We start from the raw sequence: 24,020 nt of genomic DNA, 5'->3' as shown, positions 1-24,020 counted from the left end.
ATATTAGCTAAAAAAAAATTATTTTTAAATGTACTAATTAGAAGAAAAACAAGTTTTTAAATAAAAGGTTAATTGGATAATGTATTTGTATTATTTATTTATAAAATTATGTTGTAAATTTTAAATATTAATTTATTTCTCGTTAAAAAACTTGTTATTATTTAGCAATTTCTTATTTTAACGTATACATTTTAATATAATTTAATACTAAAATTTATTGATAATAAAAAATCTATTTTTTTGTATTCAGGTCAATTTGTATTTGTTGTAATGTTTTACCTTTGGTTTCTGGAATGAAAAAAAAAATATATAAAGCACCAAAAAAGCTACATATTGCATACATCATAAATGCACCATACAAGCCAATTTCAATTTCAATAATTTTATATGTTTTAGTTATAAATGTTGAGCCACACATAAATAGTACAATTGAAATACCACAGCCTAATTCTTTGACTTTTAATGGAAAACATTCACCACAAATTGCAATTGGTAATGGTGCTAATCCAATTGCAAATGATACAGCAAATGTCATAACACCAATTGTTGGTATCCATCCAATTATTGTATTATTATTGATAATAATAATATTATTATGTTTTAAATAAAAATAAATTGATAGTAATGACATTGATAAACAACAAGTAATACTTGAAATAAGTAACAATGGTCTTCTTCCAGTTTTATCAACTAAAAAACAACATGCTATTGTACTGATAACAGTTACACCACCAAATATAATAACTAAATATTTTTCATTAATTGGTGTTTTACCTTCATGTAAAATTTCTTGAACATAAGCAATGACTGCTTGTGCTCCAGTAAATTGTTGAATGAGAATTAACATTAATGATATAATTAGTGCTTTTCTATTACCTTGTGTTTTTATAATTTCTTTAAAACCTCCCTTATTTTTTAAATCAGCTATTACTGAATTTTCAATGAAGCATAATTCATCATTGACATTTTTTTTACCACGAAGTTTCATTAATGATTTTTCAGCGTAGCCCCGCTGTCCCCAGCGTAGTAAATAATATGGTGATTCAGGTACAAATATTAATGTTATACCAAATAATATTGGAAATATCATTGATATTAATGCACATGATTTTATTGGTACAAATGATCCAATTGTATATTCAATTAATATTCCAGCTTTTGATGATATTTGTACACCAGTTAATAATGCACCACGTATTTTTGGTGGTGATATTTCACTCAGGTACATTGGTGTTGTTACAAATCCAGTTGATACAGCAAAACCCGATACAAAACGTGACAGACAAAGATGCTAAAATAAATATTTAATATAAAATTAATTATATATTATTTTTATTATTTAAATTAAATTACATACCCATGTTTTTGTTGCATAAATAATTATTAACCAGCCAATAATTGCTGGAATAATTGTTGCAAGCATTGTTAATTTTCTTCCAATTTTATTTGAAAGAATTGCAGAAACAGCACAACCCAAAACAGCACCAAGTGTTAAAGATGCAGCAATTGATGATTCTTCATTTGGTGTTATTGAAGGAATTGGTGAATCATCAAGTTTATAATTTGACAAAGCTGGTGATAACCAACCAAAGAATAAACCACTTGATAAAACTCCCAAATTTGCTAATGAAAATAAAATTAAAATTCAACTAACTTGTTAAAAATTAATAATGATTTCCACACTCACCAGATACTGCACCAAAATATAACATTATCCTTGTCATTTTAAAATATTTTTTTTATTTATAATTTTTTTAAAACATTACAACTATTTTATGATTCAAACTTCTCTTCAAGTTTCTAATAAAAAATTAGCGCGTATCCACAAGCCGCTTAAATACACTGTCAGCTCTTGTTTTTTTTTGTTTATCATCACGAGTTCAATACCACTCGTTGATTATTATCGAATAGTCACGAGGATTAAACAAATAATTTTATATTTTCAATTTTATCAATGTGACTTTTGTCACTCATTCATGATCATAATATTTGTCAATATATAAATTATAATATAAGACTTGATAAATGATTACAAACAATACTTCAGATAAATTTTTAAATTTATCATAAAATAATAAAAATACAAAAATAATTTATTAATAAGATTTTTAATAATAAATATAAAAAATAAAAATATAATATAATTTTCTTTCATTTTTTAACAGTATTAATTTCATCTTGAATTTGTTGCAATGTTTTTCCCTTTGTTTCAGGAACATAAAAATAAATATAAAATGTACCAAGTGCACTTGATAATGCATAAATATAAAATATAGTATACAAGCCAAATGTATCATCAACAATTTTATGTAAATACGCTACAAAAGCACATGAAAAACTTGCAAAAACAACAACAATTGAGCAACCAATAGTTTTAATTGAAATTGGAAAAATTTCAGCCATTATGGCAAGTGGTAATGCAGCAAGACCAATTGACCACATTGCAGTATTTAAAATGATACCAGTAGCTGGCAACCAATCAGTTGAGTCAATTACCTTATTATTTAATAAATGATAATAAATAGCAACAAATAATGTTGTCAAGAAACATCCAATTGTTGATGTTATCAACAAAGGTCTACGTCCCATTCGATCAACAAGCAATGTACAAATTACAGTTGCCAAAACTGTAACAATACCAAATATTATTGTTAAATATTCTGCCTTTAATACTGGAGAACCAGTTTCAAATATTCCTTGTGCATATGATGTGATTGCTTGTGTACCAGAAAATTGTTGAATCAATGATAACATAACTGGTATAAATAGTGCTTTTCTATTATTTGGTTTTAATAAAATATCTTTGATACCAACACTATCACGATCAGTTGAACTAATTGAATTTTCAATAGATGTTAATTCATCATTAACATCATCTTTATCAAGAAATTTAACAAGTGATTTTTTAGCTTTTCCATGATGTCTTTGACGTATTAAATAGTACGGTGATTCAGGGAGCCAGATTAATGTTAATACAAATAATATTGGAAATATTGTTGATAGTAAAGCACCAGTTTTTATTGATAAAAATGGTGCACATGAAAATTCAATTAGTATACCAATTTTACCAGCAATTCTTAAACCTGATAATAATAATCCACGTATATTAACAGGTGATATTTCACCAATGTACATTGGTAGTGTTGAATAAGCTGTTGCAATACCAAGACCCGCAATTGTTCTTGATACATATAAATGCTGAAAATACAATTAGGTATATAAACATAGAAGATGAATAATACTAGTCAATTTTATAAATTAATAAATTACCCAAGGATTTGTTGCATATGCAATAATTAACCATGATAAAAATGATGGAATAACACCAATTAGCATTGTTAATTTTCTTCCAATTTTATTTGCTGATATTGCTAATATTAAACAACCAAAACCAATACCAATTAATAGCAATGCTGTTATTCTTGATTCTTCAATTGCATCAAGTTTCATTGATGATGTTCCATTTGCATTTTTGTACAAGGAAAATGCTGGTGATGTCCAACCAAAAAATGTACCACTTGCTATTGAACCAAGTGTTGCTATAATTTAACATAAATTTAAATTAATACATTACTTATAAATAAATAATGAGGCTTTTAAATTAGTTTTTTTTTTACCTGATAATCCAGTCAGCCAAAGAATTTTATTTGTCATGATTTTTAAAGTTTATATATTGATGAACTTTTATTTAAAACATTCCCGCAAAAATTATGTAAATAGATAACAAATTTGCGCGGTTTGTTTGTCAACAATAAAAATTTCTTACAGAATTACTTGATAATTATTTATTGTTGGAGATAAAAAAAATAATAATGTACTCCAATATATTTCTCACCAATCAATGAATAAATTCTCTACTTTAATTTCTAAGAAATTCACTTAACCTCTGTCATTGTACTTAATATTATGCTATTTTTATAAAATACAACAACAAATAAATATAATAACAATAGTGTTACATCACATGATTGTGTCACGTGCAATCACGTGGTTTTTTATACACCTTGGTAGATAAAACAGATTATTTATGAATTGAATTGAATGGAATTGAAAGACTATTTTTCTATAGAAATTTCTTGGAAATTCTTTAGCTAAATTATATAACAGCTACAGTATCGAAATAAAATAATTCTAGAAATACAAAGTAATATATTTATTTATTTTTTTATATCGATTCAATAGCAAGTACTTATTAACTTTGAAATAAAAAATTATTTTTAAATAGGTGTACAAAAAAAAAAAAAAATTAACGTTGAAAATAATATCCATCTAATTTTATTTATTTAAACATAAATTTTCTTTATCAAGCTATGTATCAGGGTCACTTCGAAATAGTTTCTATTGGAAAAAAAAAAAAGGTAAAAAACGATAACAAAAATTCTACAAAACATCAATTATAATTTATATTATTTTCCTCAAGATATAGGGGACAGAAAAAAAAATAAAACTAAAGACAAAAAAATAAGATACAAAAGCCTCAAATGTTTATTAAAAATATCATATCATCACAATAGTAAAAGAAAATATTCTAACAAATTATTTTTACACTTAAAATTAAAAGAAAAAAATTAATTATTATTTCTTAACAGCATGTAGTTCATTTTGAATTTGTTGCAATGTTTTTCCTTTAGTTTCTGGTACACAAAAATAAATATAAATTGCTCCAACACCAGAAGACACAGCATAAAATGTAAACATATAAAAAAGTCCATATTGTTCAAATAATTGACAAATTGTTTTATGTAATAATACAACAAATGCACAAGATGAACTTACAACAACAATGCCAACAGAACAACCTAATGCTTTAACATTTGTTGGAAATAATTCACCCATAATTGTATAAGGTAAAGCACCAAGTCCAGCAAATAATATTGAATAAATCATAATTCCAATTGTTGGTAATAAATTAAGATAACTTGGTATTAATTTAATAGTATTTAAATAAAAAAAAATTGAAAGAATTGTTAATATTATAAAACATCCAATACTAGAAATTAACAGCAATAATCTTCGTCCATTTTTATCAACAAGAATTGTACATATTAATGTACAAATAACTGATAAACAACCAAGTATTATTGTTGAATATTTACCAGCAAGAGGTGAATTTGTTGAATCAAAAATTCCTTGTGCATATGCTATGATTGCTTGATTACCCGTAAACTGTTGTATTATTAATAATGTCAATGATATTTTTAATGCAGTTCTATTACCTTTTACAATTAACAAATCTTTAAATCCAAAACTTTGTGAAATTGTTGTATTAACTGTTTTTTCAATCATTTCTAATTCATCATTAACATTACTATGATTTCCACGAAATTTTAAAAGTGATTTTTTAGCTTTTATACGATTACCATGACGAATAAAATAGTAGGGTGATTCGGGTAACCATATGAATGTCAATCCAAATAATAATGGAAATAATAATGACACATATGCACCATGTTTAACTGATAAAAATGGACCATATGAATATTCAAATAATATTCCTAATTTTGATGCCATTTGTGCGCCAGTCATTAATATTCCTCTTATTTCTGGTGGTGATATTTCACTCAAATACATTGGTGTTGCTATGAACCATGATGCCAATGAAATTCCAGATATAAATCTTGACAAACAAAGTTGCTGAAATAATAAAATAAAATATTTTTATAATTTATTTTTAAATGCACATAATTTTTTTTTTATAAAAATAATAATTAAGTTTTTAACTAATACATCTTATCTTGTTTTTTTTCTTTTTTTTTTTTTTTTTTCGTTATCTCAATATTTTTTTTTATAAAAATAAAATAAAGAAAAATTAATAATGGTATTAAAATAGGATTTTATATTTTAAAATGAGTGATTAAATAAACTAGCATGATGTGTATAAAATAGAAAAAAATATATACATGTTAAAAATAATATAAATTTAGAAAATAAAAATTTGATTATAAATAACATACCCAAGGTTCAGTTGCATGTGCAATAAGTAGCCATGATAGACATGCAGGAATAACCCAAATGAGCATTGTAAATTTTCTTCCTAATTTGTTTGTTGATATTACTGATAAAGCACTACCAAGTGCACCACTTATTGAGAGTAATGCTGCTATCCATGATTCTTCTGTTTCAGTTAATATCATATATGATGTTCCATTTTCATTTTTGTACAAGGCAAATGCTGGTGATGTCCAACCAAAAAATGTTCCACCTGATAGTAAAGCCAAACTCGCTTTGGAAAAAATAAAAAATTAATTATTAAAAATTTATTACTAGTGCTTTATTAAATTAAAAATATTAATAAAAAATATTTATTTTAATACTTTGGAAAATTGACTAGGAAAACTAACCTTTTACTTTTTTGGAAAATTTATGAGAATTATAAAAATTAGTAAATTAAAAGTACCTGATACTCCAGCTACGATGACAATCCAAGACGACATCCTGAAAGACTCTGTCTTGTATTAACGAAAAAACCGTTGAGAGTGTTTTTTTTTTTTTTTTTCTTTCTTTTCTTTCGTCAGTCTAATATCTAACACATTTAGTTCGTTAAAAATATGATAAACTTTAAGTGATTATTTTAGAATGACACATGGCACTGAAACTGAATTTTCAATTGGCTAGAATTTTCAAGTTAAATTAACGTCTATGCTTGTGTGGCTTTAACAAAATATATATATACATTTGAAATTAAATTTTATTATATTTAATTTATTTATATTTTCAATTTATATTATATTTATTTAGTTTTATTTTTTTATAATAAACTAATTAATAAATAATATTTTTTTAAAAAGAGTTAAATAGAAAAAATAAAAGTTTTCAATAGCCTTGAATAAATTAAAATGAAAAATATTATTTAAATTTTTTATTTTATATAAATGAATTGATATTTCAAATTTTTAAATTAAAGAAAGTCGACTTTGATCGATGACATTTTGAGTTCAATATTATAAATAAATATATAATTTAATTTTCTATTTTGTATAGTAAATTTGATGGAAAAAATTATAATTTATTGATAAGAAATGAAAAAATAGATAATAAAATGTCTAAGAATAATGAAAATAATTTTTTTTTAAATAGAAATAATGATTATTTTTCTAAAAAAAATTATAGAGTGTCGTAATTTTGTATATTCTGGTACAAAAGATTTCGTTAAATTATTAAAAAATTATTTTGTTATGAAGCTTTTGTCGACACACCTCCCAAATCAAGGTAAACTTGACAAGTTTAATGACTTTTATTTCAACATTTTATTGACCCAAAAATTAATTGAAGGTGTGATTAGATAAAGTCTTATTTACCCAAAAAAAAAAAAAAGAAACAATTATTCTTTTTTGTATAAATTAAAAAATTATTTCTCAGCAAGATAGAAATAAATAATTAATGATTTAAAAGTATTCTAACAGCTTCGAAATTTAATCATTTAAAAAAATAAATTTCACAAGTTATTTTATTTTCAATTGATTTATTAATTTACTTGTTATTCGACAATTATTTTTTCATCAATCATTTGAATATCAACAAATGAAATTTACAATTTTTTTATATCGTTGGAATAAAAAAGACAAATATAGAAAAAAATCTGAATGTTTTTGAAAGTAAATTGATTATTTTTTTTTTCTATCGAATAAAAATCAAATTAATTAATTGATAATTATATTTTTCGATATATCCATATTTTGAATACTGTTTTTATGTATTTTTTTTTTTTCGTATAAATAACTGAGTTTACTTTGCAAGTTAAAAATTTATCACAGATTTGTCCAACACGATTAAATTTTCATTTTTCATTTAAATTTCATCTACACTTGAAATTATTTACACTTAAAAAAAAAAGTTTTTTAATATTCATTAGTATATTTTATATATTTTTGCATGATTAAATAAAATTTTTATACTAATATATATAAATTTTTTTATTTTACGTTATATAAAATCAGCTATTATTATAATATTTTTATTCATTAATAAAAGTTGCCCATTTGAAAAAATATTCAACCATTGAATAAATATAATTAATAATTTCAGTTTTACATAAAACATGTATCCATTAAAAATTAAATAAATTAATGTAATATTAATGTTAAAAAAATAATTATCAGCTAACAATAATAGGCTACAAAATAAAATACATAATTACTTCAATTATATTCATTTCTAATAATAATTTATACTAAAAAACAAACTAAAAATAATAATTTTTTATGTTTATATTATTTATTTATTTCATCTTGGAAATAAAAATAATTAAATCATCATGTTGGGCATTGCATAAGAAAAAGAAAAAAAAAAAAAGAAAATAAATTAATCAGTCAAAGCTGAGAAACGGAAGCCCAAAAAAAAAACCTCAGAAAATTCTCAATTTCTATTTTTTTTTTTAATTGAAAAAAATAAAATCAAGCTTCTCTCCAAATTGTAAAAAAAAATTTAGATTTAAATAAATATTATAACCACTCACATGTATTAATATTATTACTATTATTATTATAATAATTATAATTAATAATTTTTTTTTAGTTAAAATAAATAACGATTATGCTGCATATCAATTTCACTACGACAATTACTTGGTGGTGGATTATTATCATCATCATAATTATCATTTTTTTTATATGTCGTTAATATATTACGTTCAGATTGTGAATTTTTTTTTTCATTTTGTTTATTAAAATCATCATTGTATGATAAATGATCATTATTAATTAAATCTTGTAAATATTTATTTAAATTTTTAATATCTGGTTTATCATTATCATCATTATTATTATTATCAATTGAATGATTATCTTGTATTTTTTCATAGAATAATATGTATGGTGTATCTGGTGATTCTAAACATTTAAAATCTTCAAATGTTGTTTTTGATACATAGCTATCATTAAATTTATACCAATTTAATTTACTATCTCTGGCATATGTAAAATAATGTCCATAATCCATACTATAACCACAATGTACAACAGCAGCATATAATTTATAATTTTCATCAATTGTTGATGATTGTGTTGTAACTGGTAATTTAATTGTTTCATTATATATTACTTTATGACGTAATTTTGTACGTAAACGACTTTCAGTATCATAATGAAAATGTTTTAATGTTAATATTAAATGTGATGGTGAACGTAATATTTTTATAATTCTTTGTGCATCACATAATTCAATACATTTATCACAACGATATTTATTATCACCAGTTAATTTTTCTGGTGTTAAATAATAATTTATTAAATCTTGTACAGATACATCTTGATTTTCTTGTATTTTTTCAGGAAAACATAATTGTAAATCACGAAATTTATCTGTATTATGTGAACTAGTATTACACTGTGCACATTTATATGTTATTTTAGATTCACCACCAAATACACGATATACTAAATTTGTTGATAATGTATCATCACCACCAACTGATTGTATACCACTGTCTGTTGAATCTGAATGTGAATCACTTAATTGTGGTGTTGTTGCAAGTTCATTACCTATTTTTTTAAATAATACAAATATTCAATTAAATAATTAATTAACAATTGTGCTAATAAAATAAAAAAAAATTGTTTAATAAATCAAATTTACCATCAGTAAAATCATCAAGTGAATGAGTTTTTATTAGTGTTGTACCTTCAGTTAAATCTTCTTCAGTTGTCCATCTTTTAATTGTTCCACAAGTATCAATATCCATTGATATTTCTTCAACATCACAAGTTGGTTCATTAATTTTTGGATTTAAAATTTTTATTATATCATCTGTTTGTGATGAAATTGATTTTTCTTGTTCATAAATAACATCAAGTAAATGACTGTAATTAAAATATAATAAATTAATAAAAAATTAAATACAATTCAAATAATAATTACAAACCAAAGAAATTCCGAGCTATCTTGTTGTTGTCCAGGTGTAAAATATGCTGGTCTTGATGCATAAAGTACTTCAGTTGGTGATAATGTTATTCTTTTTGAATACAATAATAATGCAAATAAATTTTGTAATTTTTTTAATATAATATTTGTATTATTATTATCAATTGTTGATTTATATAATAATACTTGTTGACAAAATTGTTTAGTCATAACTAATGCTTGTAATACACTATTCATATAGCATGTATTACCTAAATTAGTTAAACCAACTTTACCATAATTATTAAAATAATATTTATTTGTAACAATTTTATTATCATAATTATTATTATCACCAATCCATTGTGGTCCTTTGAGAATTTTATTAACAACTTCATTTCTTGGCTCAAGTGGAAATGCTTTTTCTAATTTATTATATATACTATAACCAGGAAATCTTAATATTAATGCTTTAGTACAATCAACTAAACTTTGTAATGCATTTTTAGATGAATCACTTGTATCATTTGATAAATTAATAAATGTTATTTCAATATCTTTAATAACACGATGAAATAATGTTGGTGTACTTTGACTTCTTAATATACGATAAATAACAGCAACACTGTGTGATCTTGCCATTGGTACTTTCAACAATTGTATCATTTTTGGTAAAAATTCATCAGCAAATGTTGTTAATACATTGTATTTTTTAACTTCCTCTAAACAATTTATAAAATTTGTTATCCATTTATTGAGTGTTGTATCATGTAGACATTGTGTTAACCATGTGCATAATGTTTTTAATGCTTCTTCAAGACAATCATCATTTTTTGATATAACTATAATCCATCTAACTGATTTTTCAATTGTTGCATCTTGTACTAATTGTAATATACCAACTAATGCTGCACCAGGTATGTAATTTTTATTAATATCAGATATAATATCATACAATGTTTCTAAACATTTAAATATTAATTTTTCTTTATCAATAATATTTATATCATCAAATAATTTATTTATTGATTGTTGTATGCTTAATGATGATTTTCTATATGTTACTATTAAATTGGGCTGGTCTGGCATTTTAAAATCACCCAAACAACGTACTGCTGCTTCACAAAATTTTAATTTACTTGTTAATGTTGATAAGTATATATTTTTATGTAGCAATAATGTATCAATTATATCTGATAATAATTCAATGTCATTGTATGCTGTATTTTTTAAAAATAATGTATAATTATTTGTATGTAAATTATTAACATCAAATGGATTATCTTTTAATTTTTGAGAAAAATAAATCATTAATTTTGGTACTTGATTTATATTTTTAATTTCTCTACCAACAATCATTCTAATTATATCACTTATGTCATGTAAATTATTATCTTGTAGCTTTTCATCATATTTATTTAAATTATTCCAGCCAATTTCAATGTCATCTGGTGAACCCATTACAACCATTGTTAGGTATTTTAAAAATTCTGGATTTGTTGTTATTTCATCACAATCCATCATATCACTCATTTTGTTTATATTTCGTTTTTTTTTTTTTTTATAAGATAATATTTTTGTTATTTATTATTTTATGGCTATTAATTATGCTATATTTTTTTATTTGTATTTTTAATTTTTAACCTCAAAAATATCAAAAAAAGACGGATGACAAGATAAAATTTTTTAACAAAGTAAATTTTTTTTTTTTTTATTTTGTTTCTTTGAGTGATTAGTTTTTTTATGTTACTTACAATTTTGAGTGTATTATTTTGTAATCCAGTTTATTGTAAATAATATACACAAAAATATTTTTAAATATGTTCACAAACAGTTGTTTTTATTAGTTTAATTTTTGATATTATTACGAAAATATTGAGAACATTTAGCTGTTGTTGTGTGTGACAGTAACAAAAAAAAAAACATACACCAAGAAGGCAAGAACCATGTACACACACATACACATACATTGTCCTAAAAAACAAAGAGAAAATAAATTTAGAAATCTTTGTTCAATTACATACTCATAGCCCATAAAAAAAATTACAAAAATATAAAAAACAAAATTATAAACAAATTGTTTTGTTATTATTAATATAAACAAAAAAATTGCAAAATTTATTTATAATAAATTATTATATATTAAAAACAATAATAAAAAATCAACACGAAAATTTAAAATTACCGACAAAACATAATGACAAGCTCTACTTTATCGGTAAAACAAAAATGGCGAAGATTGATTTTTGGTCAAATGAGTCTCTTCTCTAGGTAACTACGTTGTTTACGGCTGTAATTTTTTTTCAACTTTTTTTTTTTTTTTATTACGCCATTTTGTTTTTTCGTGTTTTTTTTTTTTAATTTTTTTCATTTATTTATTTTTTTTTTTTCAACAATTTAATGTGGTACAGAGTCGACGTGAGTGACTCGAACGATACGCGGTCCGGTTCGGGTGGTGCTTACGGGCCTCTCCTCTGCCGGTGGCCAAAATTTATTTATTTATAATAATATTTGTTAATTAAATAATACACAAGCAATAATAGTTTTAATAATTAAACACCGGTAGATTTACATATTTTTACAAATAATTTTTTTACATGTCTAACGTTCAATAATACTCAAAGAAAAAAAAAAAAAAAAAGAATATTGTCAATATTTAATTGTTATTGACATAAAATACTCTTGTTAATTATTTTTAAACAATTATTAATAATCAATTATAATAACTACTCATATTCTAAATACTAATTCATTTCTATTTTTTGTTATTTTTTGTGTAAAACGTGTAAATTGATTTTTTTTCTTTTTTTTTGTTTTTTTGCTCATTTTGGTAAAAAAAAAAAAAATAATCAAGTGTATTAAAAGTGTTTACAATTAATTTTTTATCAATTAAATAATTTATTTTTCGTTAATTACAATAATTACACGGCTTTTGATTTATTGGAGTTTTTTTTTTTCTTAAGAATCATTGTTGAAAATTTTTCGAATCGAAATTGTTGCTAATTTTTTTTTATACAATAATAGTTGATAAATATTTATATGGGGTTTTTTTATTGTTAAAAAATTAATCGGCTAAAGTATTAATTAATAGAAGGATTGAGAAATTTATTTTTTTTTTTTTCATTTCGGAGTGAATTGTTCAAGTGAATTGTGTAAGTGTGTGTTACAATTTTGTGAATCAATTTAGTGATAAAAACGTACTGCCTTAATTCGTACCACTCGAATTATAAATTATTTTTTTTTTTTAAATTTTTTTAATTTTTGTGACTTTATCACAGTCTGTCTCAGTCACACCATTCAATTTGGTGGTGTTTTTTTTTCCTTGTTTTGTGGCGCAGTGCGTGAAATGAGCGACAAAGACCGTTCATCTCCCACCCTCGTTGAAAACGGCCTCAAGTCACTACTTGACCAGCCCAGTATTTTTCCGTTGATCGGTGAGTATACAAATTATTAATTAATTATTTACAACTATTTATAAACACTACACTATTATTTATTATTGTCAAATAAATTGCCAAAATATCATTTAAAAAAACATCATTTTTCAGTCAAAAAATTTTTAAATTATTAAAAAAAAATATTTATAATAAAAAATTATTATTTTTTATAATTTTTTATTATTAATAGAACTATTATACATCTTAAAAAAACACTATTATATATTTTTTTTATTTAGAAAATTGTTTGTGTAACTTGTCTTAAAATTTGTTTTTTTTCAAAGTTTTCTATCGATTTAAGAAAAATATGTTTTTCTTGGTTTAATTTTAAATAACAGTTTGTTTTTTATTTTTATTATTTTTTGTTATTTAAAAAGTATAATTTAGGTGTTATTATTTAGTTGTAAAAATAATAATATAACACGTGATTATTGAGTTTTATTTATTATCTAAAATCTCAATTTGGAGTAGTTGGCAAACATGAATTGACATTATTTTTAATACTCAAAATTTAATTAATATAGATAGATTAAATATTTTAGAATTATTAATAATATATATTATTTTTAATTATTTATTTATTTATATTATTTAAATAATTTTATTAGTTTGTTAAATCGTTTTAATAGAGAGGCGCTAGAATCGCATTTTGTAAGATTAACCTCGTTCGTAGACCCCGTGGCAAACCACGTGATGTTCGCCATCGTGTCCAACCTTACCTCAATAAATACATTTGTAAATTTTTTTTTTTTTTATAAATTCATGTCTTGTCTTTTGTACTTTAGATCCAAATGCTCAATTAAATAAAAAAATGCGTTAAAAAAAAACAAATTAAAAGTTAAGTTTAAAATAAAAAAAAATATCAAAGTCCATTTATTATATTTTTCAATCTTTATTAATGAAAATATTAATTTAAAAAAATACACAAATTAATGATTAATTTATAAACTACAAATATTTATTATTATTCAATTTAAAAAATACTTAATCTATTTGTTATTAATAATTTTTAAAATACAAAATATTTTTTAAAAAATACAAAAAATATTTTTTCTACTTTTTTTTTTCTTTTTGTTATTAATAAAATGTATTTAGTTAAAAAATTATAAATTTTTTTTTCGAAATATTTAAATAATTATATTACAGTTTTATTTTTTTATTTATTATTATTATTATAATATTTTCTAGAATATATTTGTTAAACTCTTTTGAGGTGTTAAGTGTCACATCGTTGTCGTCTCGATAAGAGATACCTTACACCAAACGAGACACGGGTTTATAATTTTTTTTTTTATTTATTTTATTTATTATTTATTCAAAAGAGATAAGAATATTTTTAAAAAATATGTCTAAAGAATTATGTGTTTTAAAAATTGATGCTTACATTAGCTCTTCACTGTGAATAAGAGCTGCTTTTTTTTATTTCTTTTTAAACTTTTTATTTTAGTCAGTCTATATTTATATTTATTAACGTAGGTTAAGGACAAAAAAAAAAAAAACATTTATGATTAATAGTGTCAGCTGAGAAATATTTAAAAATTAATAAATTCATAGGTTAATAATAATTACCGTTATCAAGTTCACATGTAGAATTTTTTTTATTTTTTCATTCTCTTCTTGGAAATAAAGCTCTATATTTTATCGATCACAAAATATGTGCATGCATGTTTCTATATTTATAATTTTCAGTGTCTTATTTTCATATATCCGTATTATTATTATTACATTTAATAATTCAATAGTTATAAAATCATTACCATTATTATTTTAGAAAAGTCAATTTTATTTATATCCTTTTTTTTTGCATTTTATTTTTTAATATTAGTATTAAAAAATGATTAATAATTTTTTGCTAGATGACCTTTTACCTTTTTTTTTTCACTAAAATGTATTCTTTCTCTCCATTCATCTAGGCCACAACTTTTCCAAGTTTGTTTAATCGATTCACCTCTATGCAATTCAAAAACATATATCAAAAATTTTAATAATTATTTTTTTTATTGCAATTAAAACGATGATTTTAAGGAAATAAATTTCATATATTATTTTTTAAATTATCCGATAACTCAATGACCTATTACAACTTGAAGAAAAAAATAAAAAATTGATGATTATACTTTAAAGGTTTCCGTTCTCTATTTTTAATATTATTAAATTATTTTATTTATTTTTTTTTTTAACGTTTAAATATTATTTACGTTGACGTTTTTGGTTAAAATTTTCTTTTATATTTTTCATGTTTTTTATATGCAATTTATTTATATGAAAAATTTTTTATTCATTATTTCATTGATGATTTAATATACATTATTATTCTATGGCTTTTTGAGTAACTCAAATTGTTTTATGCCAAAGAAAACGTTGACGACGACGATGAGCATGACTTTTTTGGATTAATGCCAAAACTTATGCCAGATTTCGACATACCACACATGAGATGGATATTTTCGGGTTAACGCGCAGCCTTTTGTCACTTGCCAATAAAAAATAAAAATATATTTTTTTTTTTTTAAATATAACATTAAAAACTTTTCATCTTTATTGAATGCATTAATTTTTTTTTTCTCATTTCAATGATTATTATTTGTGTATTTTTTACTGTATTTTTAAGTTTTTTTTTTTATAAAAAATTTAAAAATACATAAAAAATGTCACTATTATAAATATTTTAAATGTCTAGTTGGTGAATAGTTGATTGATATGTTTATTCTTTATTTTATTTTATTTTTAAATATAAAACAATTTCAAGTTTTTTTGTATTTTTGTTGAGATATTTTTGTAAATTTCTATCGATGTTGTATTCTAAGGTTTTTTTTCTAAGGGATTAGTGGTTTTTTTGTATATTTTTTTTTTTTTTTATTTGAATGAGTGTTTGTGTCTAGATCATATGTATGTGGGAGCATGTGTAAATGCATCATTAGCGAGACTATGATTAGCCGACAAGGCCGCGATGATCCAGGGCCGGATACGTCTTAAACAGTCACCTCGATATTTTTTTTTTTTTTCTTCAATCTTTTTTTATAATATTTATGGTTATTACATTTTTTATTTTCATTTAATTACTAGTCAAAAAAAAAAATTAAAAATAATGTAAAATTATTTAAAGAAAATAATTTAATTTTCAACTAAAATCATTCATTTTATTCATTTTATTCATTACATTATCTCAAATTATCAAAAACAAAATATTTTTCATTTTTTATAATTAATTTATCTTAATAATAAATTAAATTAATTTTATTTATTTATTTTGATAAATTTTTATATAAATTTTGAATTGTTATTATTTTTTTTTTTTTATATTTTCCGGATATTTAGAATAAAAAAAATATTTAGTTGTTTTTTTTTTTTTGATTAATTGCTGTTTAATGTCTGCGTCTACGTCTACGACTTCCACGACGTTTTGAACGACTTGATGATTTTCCACGACGACGTGATGTTCTTCCTCGTGATTTTGATCTGCTTCTTCTACCAAAACGTTTTGACATTTTCATTCCATGACTGCAGCTTGTTTTAGCTTGACCATCAGCGAGTGTAGGAATATTTATTATTTCAGGATTACACGTATAAACTCCCCTAAAATTTTTAAATTAAATTTGATAAATAATAAATTAATAAATTAATTTGATATTTATATATTTCATATCAAATTAACAACTGACCCTGTTCTTTTTAATAAAATTCCATATTCAACGCCTTGTTTTAATGCAACATTAATCTGTTTTTTAATTTCTTCACTTGGTACATTATACTCTTGTGATACATAATTACTTATTTCTTTTGGTGATGAACCCTGTGCTTCTTGTAAACGCTTTATAGCTTTAACCACCATTTTACCAAATTTTGATGTTTTACTCGAACCCATATTAATATTATTTTTTCTTTTCTTTATCAAAATTTTATTATCAAATTTAATTAAAAAAAAACACGTTATTATTTATATTAATCAAGCAAATATAATCATTTCTTTTTTATTAGAAAAAAATATATATAAAAAATATTATTTAATTTTTTACTAAAATTTTAAAACTTTTATTAAATATTTATTTCTAAAATCCGTTGACTGTCAACATTTCTATTGCTTTTCTGTAACTATGGAAATTAATAGTTGCTTTTTGTTTTATTTATCTTCAAATTTTTATTTTCTTGTTTTTCTTGTTTTTTTTTTTTTTAATTTTCATCATTCATTTATTTTTTATGTTGTAATTTATTTTTTTATTTATTTCAAAGCAAGGATATAAAAAAAAAAATTAGATATTTCATTGCATTCTCTTCTTGATGAATTTATGATTTCTATGTCATGTTTATGGACTTTGTATATTAGTTGCCTGCTGATATGAGACGTAAAAATGAAAATTAAAAATAAAAAAAAATTATATATATAGTCTTTAGAGGAAGTATGAAAAGAAAAACATTTTTTTTTGTTTTTTTCTGCTTTCAGGTAAGTTTTATTGAATTCCCCAACTGGGATTCTTTGTCAATCAGGAATTTCATAGGTCTATTTTTCGATTATTGGGAATTGAAAAAAAAGGAACGTTATTTTATATTTAAAAAAAAAAAATAAAACAATAAATCGCGTGATTAGAAGATGGAAACAAGACAACGCATATCGAGATATCCAATGGATAAATCATCAGGTATGTTTTTTAATTTACAAAAAAAAAAAAAGAAAAAGAATAAATAAATTCTTCAGCTATATGAAAAATTTATATTCTAAAAATAATGTATATTTATTTAAAAGGTTGTAGTTTTACCTCGACTTTGGCTTCTTTAAAAATTAACTAAGCTGCTTTTTTTTTTTTCAAGTCGATATTTTATTTTCTACTAAATAAAAATTACTAGGAATTGTAATAATATTAATTTACCGGAAAATTTTATTTATTTCAACTAGTTATAATTGAGCAAAATAAAAAAAAAATAATAAATAATGATAAGTAACGAGAGTTGAATTAATTGGCATTTGATTCAATTGAAATTAGTTGATAAATTGGGGCTCAAAGTGTGGGTGGCACGTTACTGACGGAAATTTACATTGAGAGAACATCATGTGTCTGTACATAAAAGACTAGGATGAAAAAAAAAAATTGTTCACTTGCGTATGTACAAAGTGAATTTTAAAAAAAAAAATATATATGCGATTTATATTTACGAGAAAAAAAAAAGTTCAAAGTCTTAAATTTAAATGGGTTTCAAAGTCAACTGATAGATGTCGCGGATTTATGTTTTCATTAACTCCTGACACCTTACGGAAATTTTGTCAATTATCTCATTTAAATTACCGTAATATAATTTTATACATTTTTTTAATCATCATCACAGATAAAAATATAATACTAATTTTAAATGTTAATTTTTTTCTATTTTTTTACCACCCACTGTCATCATAAATTATATTTTTTTTTCAAACCGACAGAAAAACAATAGAAAAATAAAATAATAAAATAAAATTCTCATTTACAATAAATTAACTTGGAAAAACCACAATTTTTATGAATAAAAAAATAAATATATATAAATAGTATTTAAAAATGAATTAAATAGGTAATTTTTTTTTTTCTTGAAAAAAAAAAAAAATGTTATTTATAGATATAAATTTATATTTGGTAAAAAAAAAATTTTAAAAATAAAATTTGTATTTAATTTTGTGACTGAAAGATGAGCTATTAATTCCAACAAATGTTTTGTATTTAAAATTATATTAATGATAAATTTATATTAGGCTAAAAATATATTAATACGTTTAACAATTAAAGAGTATATAATTGGAAATAAATATTCATTCACGCAACGAGACACGTGAATCGAGTACATTGAAATATTTATGTACTCTTTCAATGAAAAATAATAAAAACAAAATTACAAAATAATTTTAACTCAAATTATTTTAGAATAATATATATATTCTTCTATTTTAATTTGTTACAAGAAGATATATAAAAAATAAAATTAAATCTAGTATGACGATACCTGTCATTTGCAAGATAAAAAATTTTTTTTTTTAAAAAACACATCGTGTTAAGGTACTGTGTTTACTGATATACACAAGAGGGCTATATTCAATGATTAAAATATAAATTGTTTAACCAGATATTTTGTTGAATATTCTATGCCTCAAAAATTCTATTCTAAATTTTATTATTTGTCTATGCTTGAGTGGATGAATGCACAAAGATTCACATGAGCGACGTGTGCTCTTTATTTGATTCATCAAATTTTTATATGATAAAAAAAATATAATCAAAAAATTATTTTTACAAAAAAATAATTGTTTATACAATTTAAAAATAATCACAATTAATTTGAATAATTTTTTTACAATAATGAAAATTATTTTTCATTTAAAAATTGATAAATAATTTAATAATTAATTTATTTTGAAAATAACAAAAAAAAAAAAGCTATCAATTTACTTTACTCATTGACAATTAATTAAAAAATTATTTTTCAATTTTTATATATATTGTCACGTGTGAAGCACCGTGCTTCAATAAAATAAATTAAAAAAAAATAATAATTAATAAAATCATTAGCTTATTAAATATTAAAAATTAAAAAAGAAAAAAATTCAGTTCAATGAGTACATTTGCATATACAACTATTATTTAAATATATTCATAAAAAAAAAAAAAAAAAATGACAGTAATTTGTACTCTAAATCCATACTAAATTTGTGACTCTAAATTCATAAATATTGTATATGTGATTTTTTTTTTTTTTTTAATATTATTTATGTTAAAGAAATTTATCAAATTTCATTATCTTTTATCGTACTATTTTATCACTTGATATATATTTATATGAGTGTATATATTAAATTTAAAATTTCTTAGGAATAAACAATAAGTATAGTAGAAAAAAAAAAAAAAAAGTCTATTGTTGATTTTAGTTTTAATATTCCAATAGATAAGATTATTTAAATAAAAAAAAAAACTTGTTGATGAAATTTAAAAATAAAAATACTATAAAATGATATATTAAATATAATAATTTATAAATATAAAGATAAAGATTATAATTAATTTAATTTTAGATATATTGTTGTTATATATAAAATATAAGGTTTTATTGTTTTGTTAATTTTATATTGAATGAAATAATATTTTATACTATATTTAAAAATAAAAAAAGGGCAAAAAAAATAAAATAACAAGTATTGTTAATACACGTGACTTGAAAACGTGCCTCAAATGTTCACGTTGAACGCACCATCAATAACCCCCATCACAACTCTTCTCGTGCTTACATTTAAACTACCCCCCAGTTTTATACCACAACCCTCATTTTGTCAATCCGTTTGGCTCAGTTTACCGACAGATTCTGTACTTACTAAACGCACTCAATTTGCCTAATTTAATTATCAATTTTTCTTAATTTTATTTCATTTTAAAGTACAAGTTTTTTTTTTTTTTTTTCATTATTCATTTTCAATTTGAAGAAAAGCTTTTTATTAAGTATTTTTTATTTCAAAAAACATGAGGTATTTTTATTATAAGCAATTTAATTATTTATATATTTTAAATTAATAAAATTATTAATATTTTTAATATTTTTTTTAAACAGAATAAATTAATGTTTTTGTTTTTTTTTTTTTTTTTTAGTTAATTAACTTAACATACTAATATTTGATTGTTTTTACTTTTGCATACGAACACCTACGAATGAGTAAAAGAATATAAATTAAAAATTATTAAATAATAAATAATTAAATTTAATAAAATGGTTAAAGTGATATTAAAAGTATCAAATATTTATCACCAAGTTTTTTATAATTTAAAAAATTATATAATTGAAATATCCTGAAAAAAAAAAATTCATATTTGAAATTTAATTTGAATAAAAAAAAATTGAATATTATTAATTAAAATTATAATTGTGAATGATTATATAATATACATTAATTAAATAATAAAATTTGAAAAAAAAAAAACTAAAAGTGATAATGGATAATCATGAAGCTGGAACATCATGGCAACAATATTATGAATGGAATTATTCACAAGAACAGTATAATCAACAGTATCAACCGTATTTTGTACCAAATCATCAAAATATTCAGCAACAAATTGATGTTAAACACGAAGTTGCTGAATCATATCAATTAGAAAATGATGGACAACATCAACAGCAGCAACAGCTTCAACAACAACCACAACAACAACAACAACAGCAGCAGCAGCAACAACCACAACAACAGCAGCAACAACAGCAGCAGCAGCAACAACAACCACAACAACAACCACAGCCACAGCAATTGATGCTATTACAATCAGGACAACAAAAAATTGTACAATATCAAGAAATTAATCAACCACGTTTAAACCAACAATCTACAGGTCCCCAACGTCAAGTTACAACTTTTCGACGTCAAAATTATTCTAACCAAATGAATCCAGGTATCACTTATCTAAAAATACTGTGCACGTGAATTTTGTCTTTTCAAAATTAATTATTACAAAGACAACAGTAAAAAAAAAAAATCTACAAGTTTTTAAAATTTTAAATTTTCTTTTCTTTTTTTTTCTAGGAAAAATAATTACATGTATGTATCTATTTAAGAACTACAAAATTTATAATTTAGTTGTATTAAAAAAATATTTAAAAATTAAATATTTATTTAATACTTTGATTTTTAATAAATTAAAATCTCCAGAGTGCAATATTAATGATGCCATGTGGAAAAAAATATAAGTAGCATTTTTAAAATAAATTTTCATCAATAAAGTAGATTAAATTAATAAAAAAATTAACATGCAAAAATTTATAGATGAAAAAAAAACATGGATATTATAAAAATTATATTTTTCAATCGTCTCTGTTTATTCTGCACGCCATGTTAATCACATAATTGATATTATCATTATTATAATAGAGAATTTAACTGAAATTTCATATATATTCCATTATTCTTATTGCAAATGTCTTCATGTGTTGCTCATGTCTTTCAAAATAAATTTATCGTAAATATATTTTTTGTTTTTATAAAAAAAAAGAAACACTAAATTACGTAAAGTAATATAATTTCGATGAAAGTGTTTATATTTTATTTATTATTTAATATAAAAATAAATATTAAAATTATTTACACATGCTAAATAATAATAATAATTTTTTTAAATTTTCTAAAAATATATTTATGATAAAAAGACAAATATTTATTTTCTAAAAATGCATTGATATCTATTATTTATTAATTTATATTTATCAAAAAAAAAAAAATAAATAAATAAATAAAAACATATTTATTTTTTATTATATTCATTTTCAATTGCGTGGTTTAAACAATTTAAACGAGAAAAAAAAAAAAAATAAAATAAAGGAAAAAAACAACAATCTAAGCAATCTGATAATTCGTGTACAAAGTATAGATATATTTTTTTAAGACCAAGGACATGTCTTGGTCACTCGCGAAGCGTTCCATCTCGTTGCCGAGGATAATATAATGTTCCAGGATAAGACCATCTAGCATTACCCATCTTTTATTTATTTTTTTTATAATATTTTCTAATAATTCATTGACAATCAAGATGAAAAAAAAAAAATACACTAACTAGATTTTCATCAACTCAAAAATTTATAAAAATTTAAACAATGATTTTTTTTTTTTTTTCCACCTAAAACTAACATTCAAAAATTAATTAAAATTTTTTTTTATATGTTTCAGGGGATCCTATGATAACATCATCATTAAAGGGTGAGTCAAATTATGTTATTTATTTATCAAAATAAAAATACAATTGTTTAGAATAAAATTGTAATTGAAAAAAAATTTACTGATCAAGAGAGACATAGATAAATAAAATATAAAAAGTGAGAAAGATGACTCGTTAGCATAGTCGTTGTCGTGAATGCTTCGTCCTTGTAACTATGCCATTTCCTGTGTCGTGTATGTGCTTTTGACTTTTTGCCTAGCTAGTCGCACTATACAATCATCAATGACTTTGAAACTTGGCCGACTATAATATGCACGCAATATTTTTTTTTTTTTCTCTTTTTTTTAAAAAATAAAATAAAAATTTTTTACATCTCAATTTATAATAAATAATATTAGTTAATTTTTATTTATTTATTATTGTTTATTATACTGTCACGTGATAAGGGTTAATTTGTTTATATATTTTTATTAATTTATTTTTGGATTTTTTATTATATTGTTTTCTCCTGTCTCGTGATAAGGGTTAGTCTTTTTTTTTCGTTTTTCTTTTTTGTATTACGAATTACATAATTTATCTATATTTATAATTCAAAGGACATTGTTTACAACAACAATATGGCATATTGTGCCAGTATGACAATGTGATTATATCCCCGTGACGTAATTATTTTAGTGATATTATTTGAATTTAATAATGACACTTGTTTATGTTCAGTATTCATTTTTTTTTCTACTATAATTATTTATTATAAAAAATATATCAACAATTGATATTAATATATATGCGTTTTTTTTTATTTTAAATTTTTTCGTATGTTGTTTTGATGAATTTAATGTCAACTTGATAGTAATCATGAAATTTCAATGATAACATATGAAGCAACAAGTTTTCGCTTCAATTTGGCCCAGTCCTGGATTAATACAATATGAGGCAACCACTTTCGGTCACTTTCACCACAATTTATACCCAGTGAAATGGAGGTCCCCCCTCGCCCCCATTCTCAATTTATATTCCTACATCTCTCCTTTCCTTTTTCACTCCGAAAAAAAAAAAACTATTTAAATAAAAAATAATGATAATTATAAAAAACGAA

At 22.0% G+C, this 24,020-nt stretch overlaps 4 protein-coding genes and 1 long non-coding RNA gene across 5 annotated transcripts; 1 reads left to right on the top strand and 4 right to left on the bottom strand.

The window, feature by feature from the left end:
• Positions 1 to 250: 250 nt before the first annotated feature.
• On the bottom strand, positions 251 to 3,665 carry LOC122856217 (facilitated trehalose transporter Tret1-like; the record flags this gene model as incomplete). Its single annotated transcript, XM_044157909.1, has 5 exons — positions 3,618 to 3,665; positions 3,271 to 3,539; positions 2,164 to 3,198; positions 1,358 to 1,633; positions 251 to 1,291 (listed from the first exon to the last, which is right to left on the bottom strand). Coding segments are annotated over exons 1-5 (2,658 nt in total), but the record flags the coding sequence as incomplete, so codon positions are not given.
• Positions 3,666 to 4,575: 910 nt separating this feature from the next.
• LOC122856216 (facilitated trehalose transporter Tret1-like) lies at positions 4,576 to 6,476 on the bottom strand. The gene is made up of 4 exons (XM_044157908.1): positions 6,398 to 6,476; positions 5,955 to 6,223; positions 4,996 to 5,634; positions 4,576 to 4,956 (listed from the first exon to the last, which is right to left on the bottom strand). Exons 1-4 carry the CDS (start codon positions 6,432 to 6,434, stop codon positions 4,576 to 4,578), a joined length of 1,326 nt encoding a protein of 441 aa, XP_044013843.1. The 5' UTR covers positions 6,435 to 6,476.
• A 1,210-nt stretch (positions 6,477 to 7,686) lies between these two features.
• LOC122856757 (ubiquitin carboxyl-terminal hydrolase 35-like) lies at positions 7,687 to 11,768 on the bottom strand. Its single transcript, XM_044158566.1, has 3 exons — positions 9,860 to 11,768; positions 9,574 to 9,797; positions 7,687 to 9,479 (listed from the first exon to the last, which is right to left on the bottom strand). The coding sequence occupies exons 1-3, from the start codon at positions 11,368 to 11,370 to the stop codon at positions 8,515 to 8,517; spliced, it is 2,700 nt and encodes an 899-aa protein (XP_044014501.1). The 5' UTR covers positions 11,371 to 11,768; the 3' UTR covers positions 7,687 to 8,514.
• Positions 11,769 to 13,167: 1,399 nt separating this feature from the next.
• LOC122856901 lies at positions 13,168 to 22,967 on the top strand. Its single transcript, XR_006374159.1, has 3 exons — positions 13,168 to 13,271; positions 17,716 to 17,911; positions 22,936 to 22,967. It is a non-coding gene; the product is annotated as an uncharacterized LOC122856901 (long non-coding RNA).
• Positions 16,614 to 17,365, bottom strand: LOC122856893. Its single transcript, XM_044158782.1, has 2 exons — positions 16,937 to 17,365; positions 16,614 to 16,850 (listed from the first exon to the last, which is right to left on the bottom strand). Exons 1-2 carry the CDS (start codon positions 17,137 to 17,139, stop codon positions 16,640 to 16,642), a joined length of 414 nt encoding a protein of 137 aa, XP_044014717.1. The 5' UTR covers positions 17,140 to 17,365; the 3' UTR covers positions 16,614 to 16,639.
• Positions 22,968 to 24,020: the final 1,053 nt, after the last annotated feature.

This window comes from Aphidius gifuensis, linkage group LG5 (assembly GCF_014905175.1).
Source record: "Aphidius gifuensis isolate YNYX2018 linkage group LG5, ASM1490517v1, whole genome shotgun sequence".
Taxonomy (NCBI): Eukaryota; Metazoa; Arthropoda; class Insecta; order Hymenoptera; family Braconidae; genus Aphidius; species Aphidius gifuensis.
Note: the sequence above shows the minus strand (reverse complement) of the source record. Positions and strands in the feature narration are given on the sequence as shown.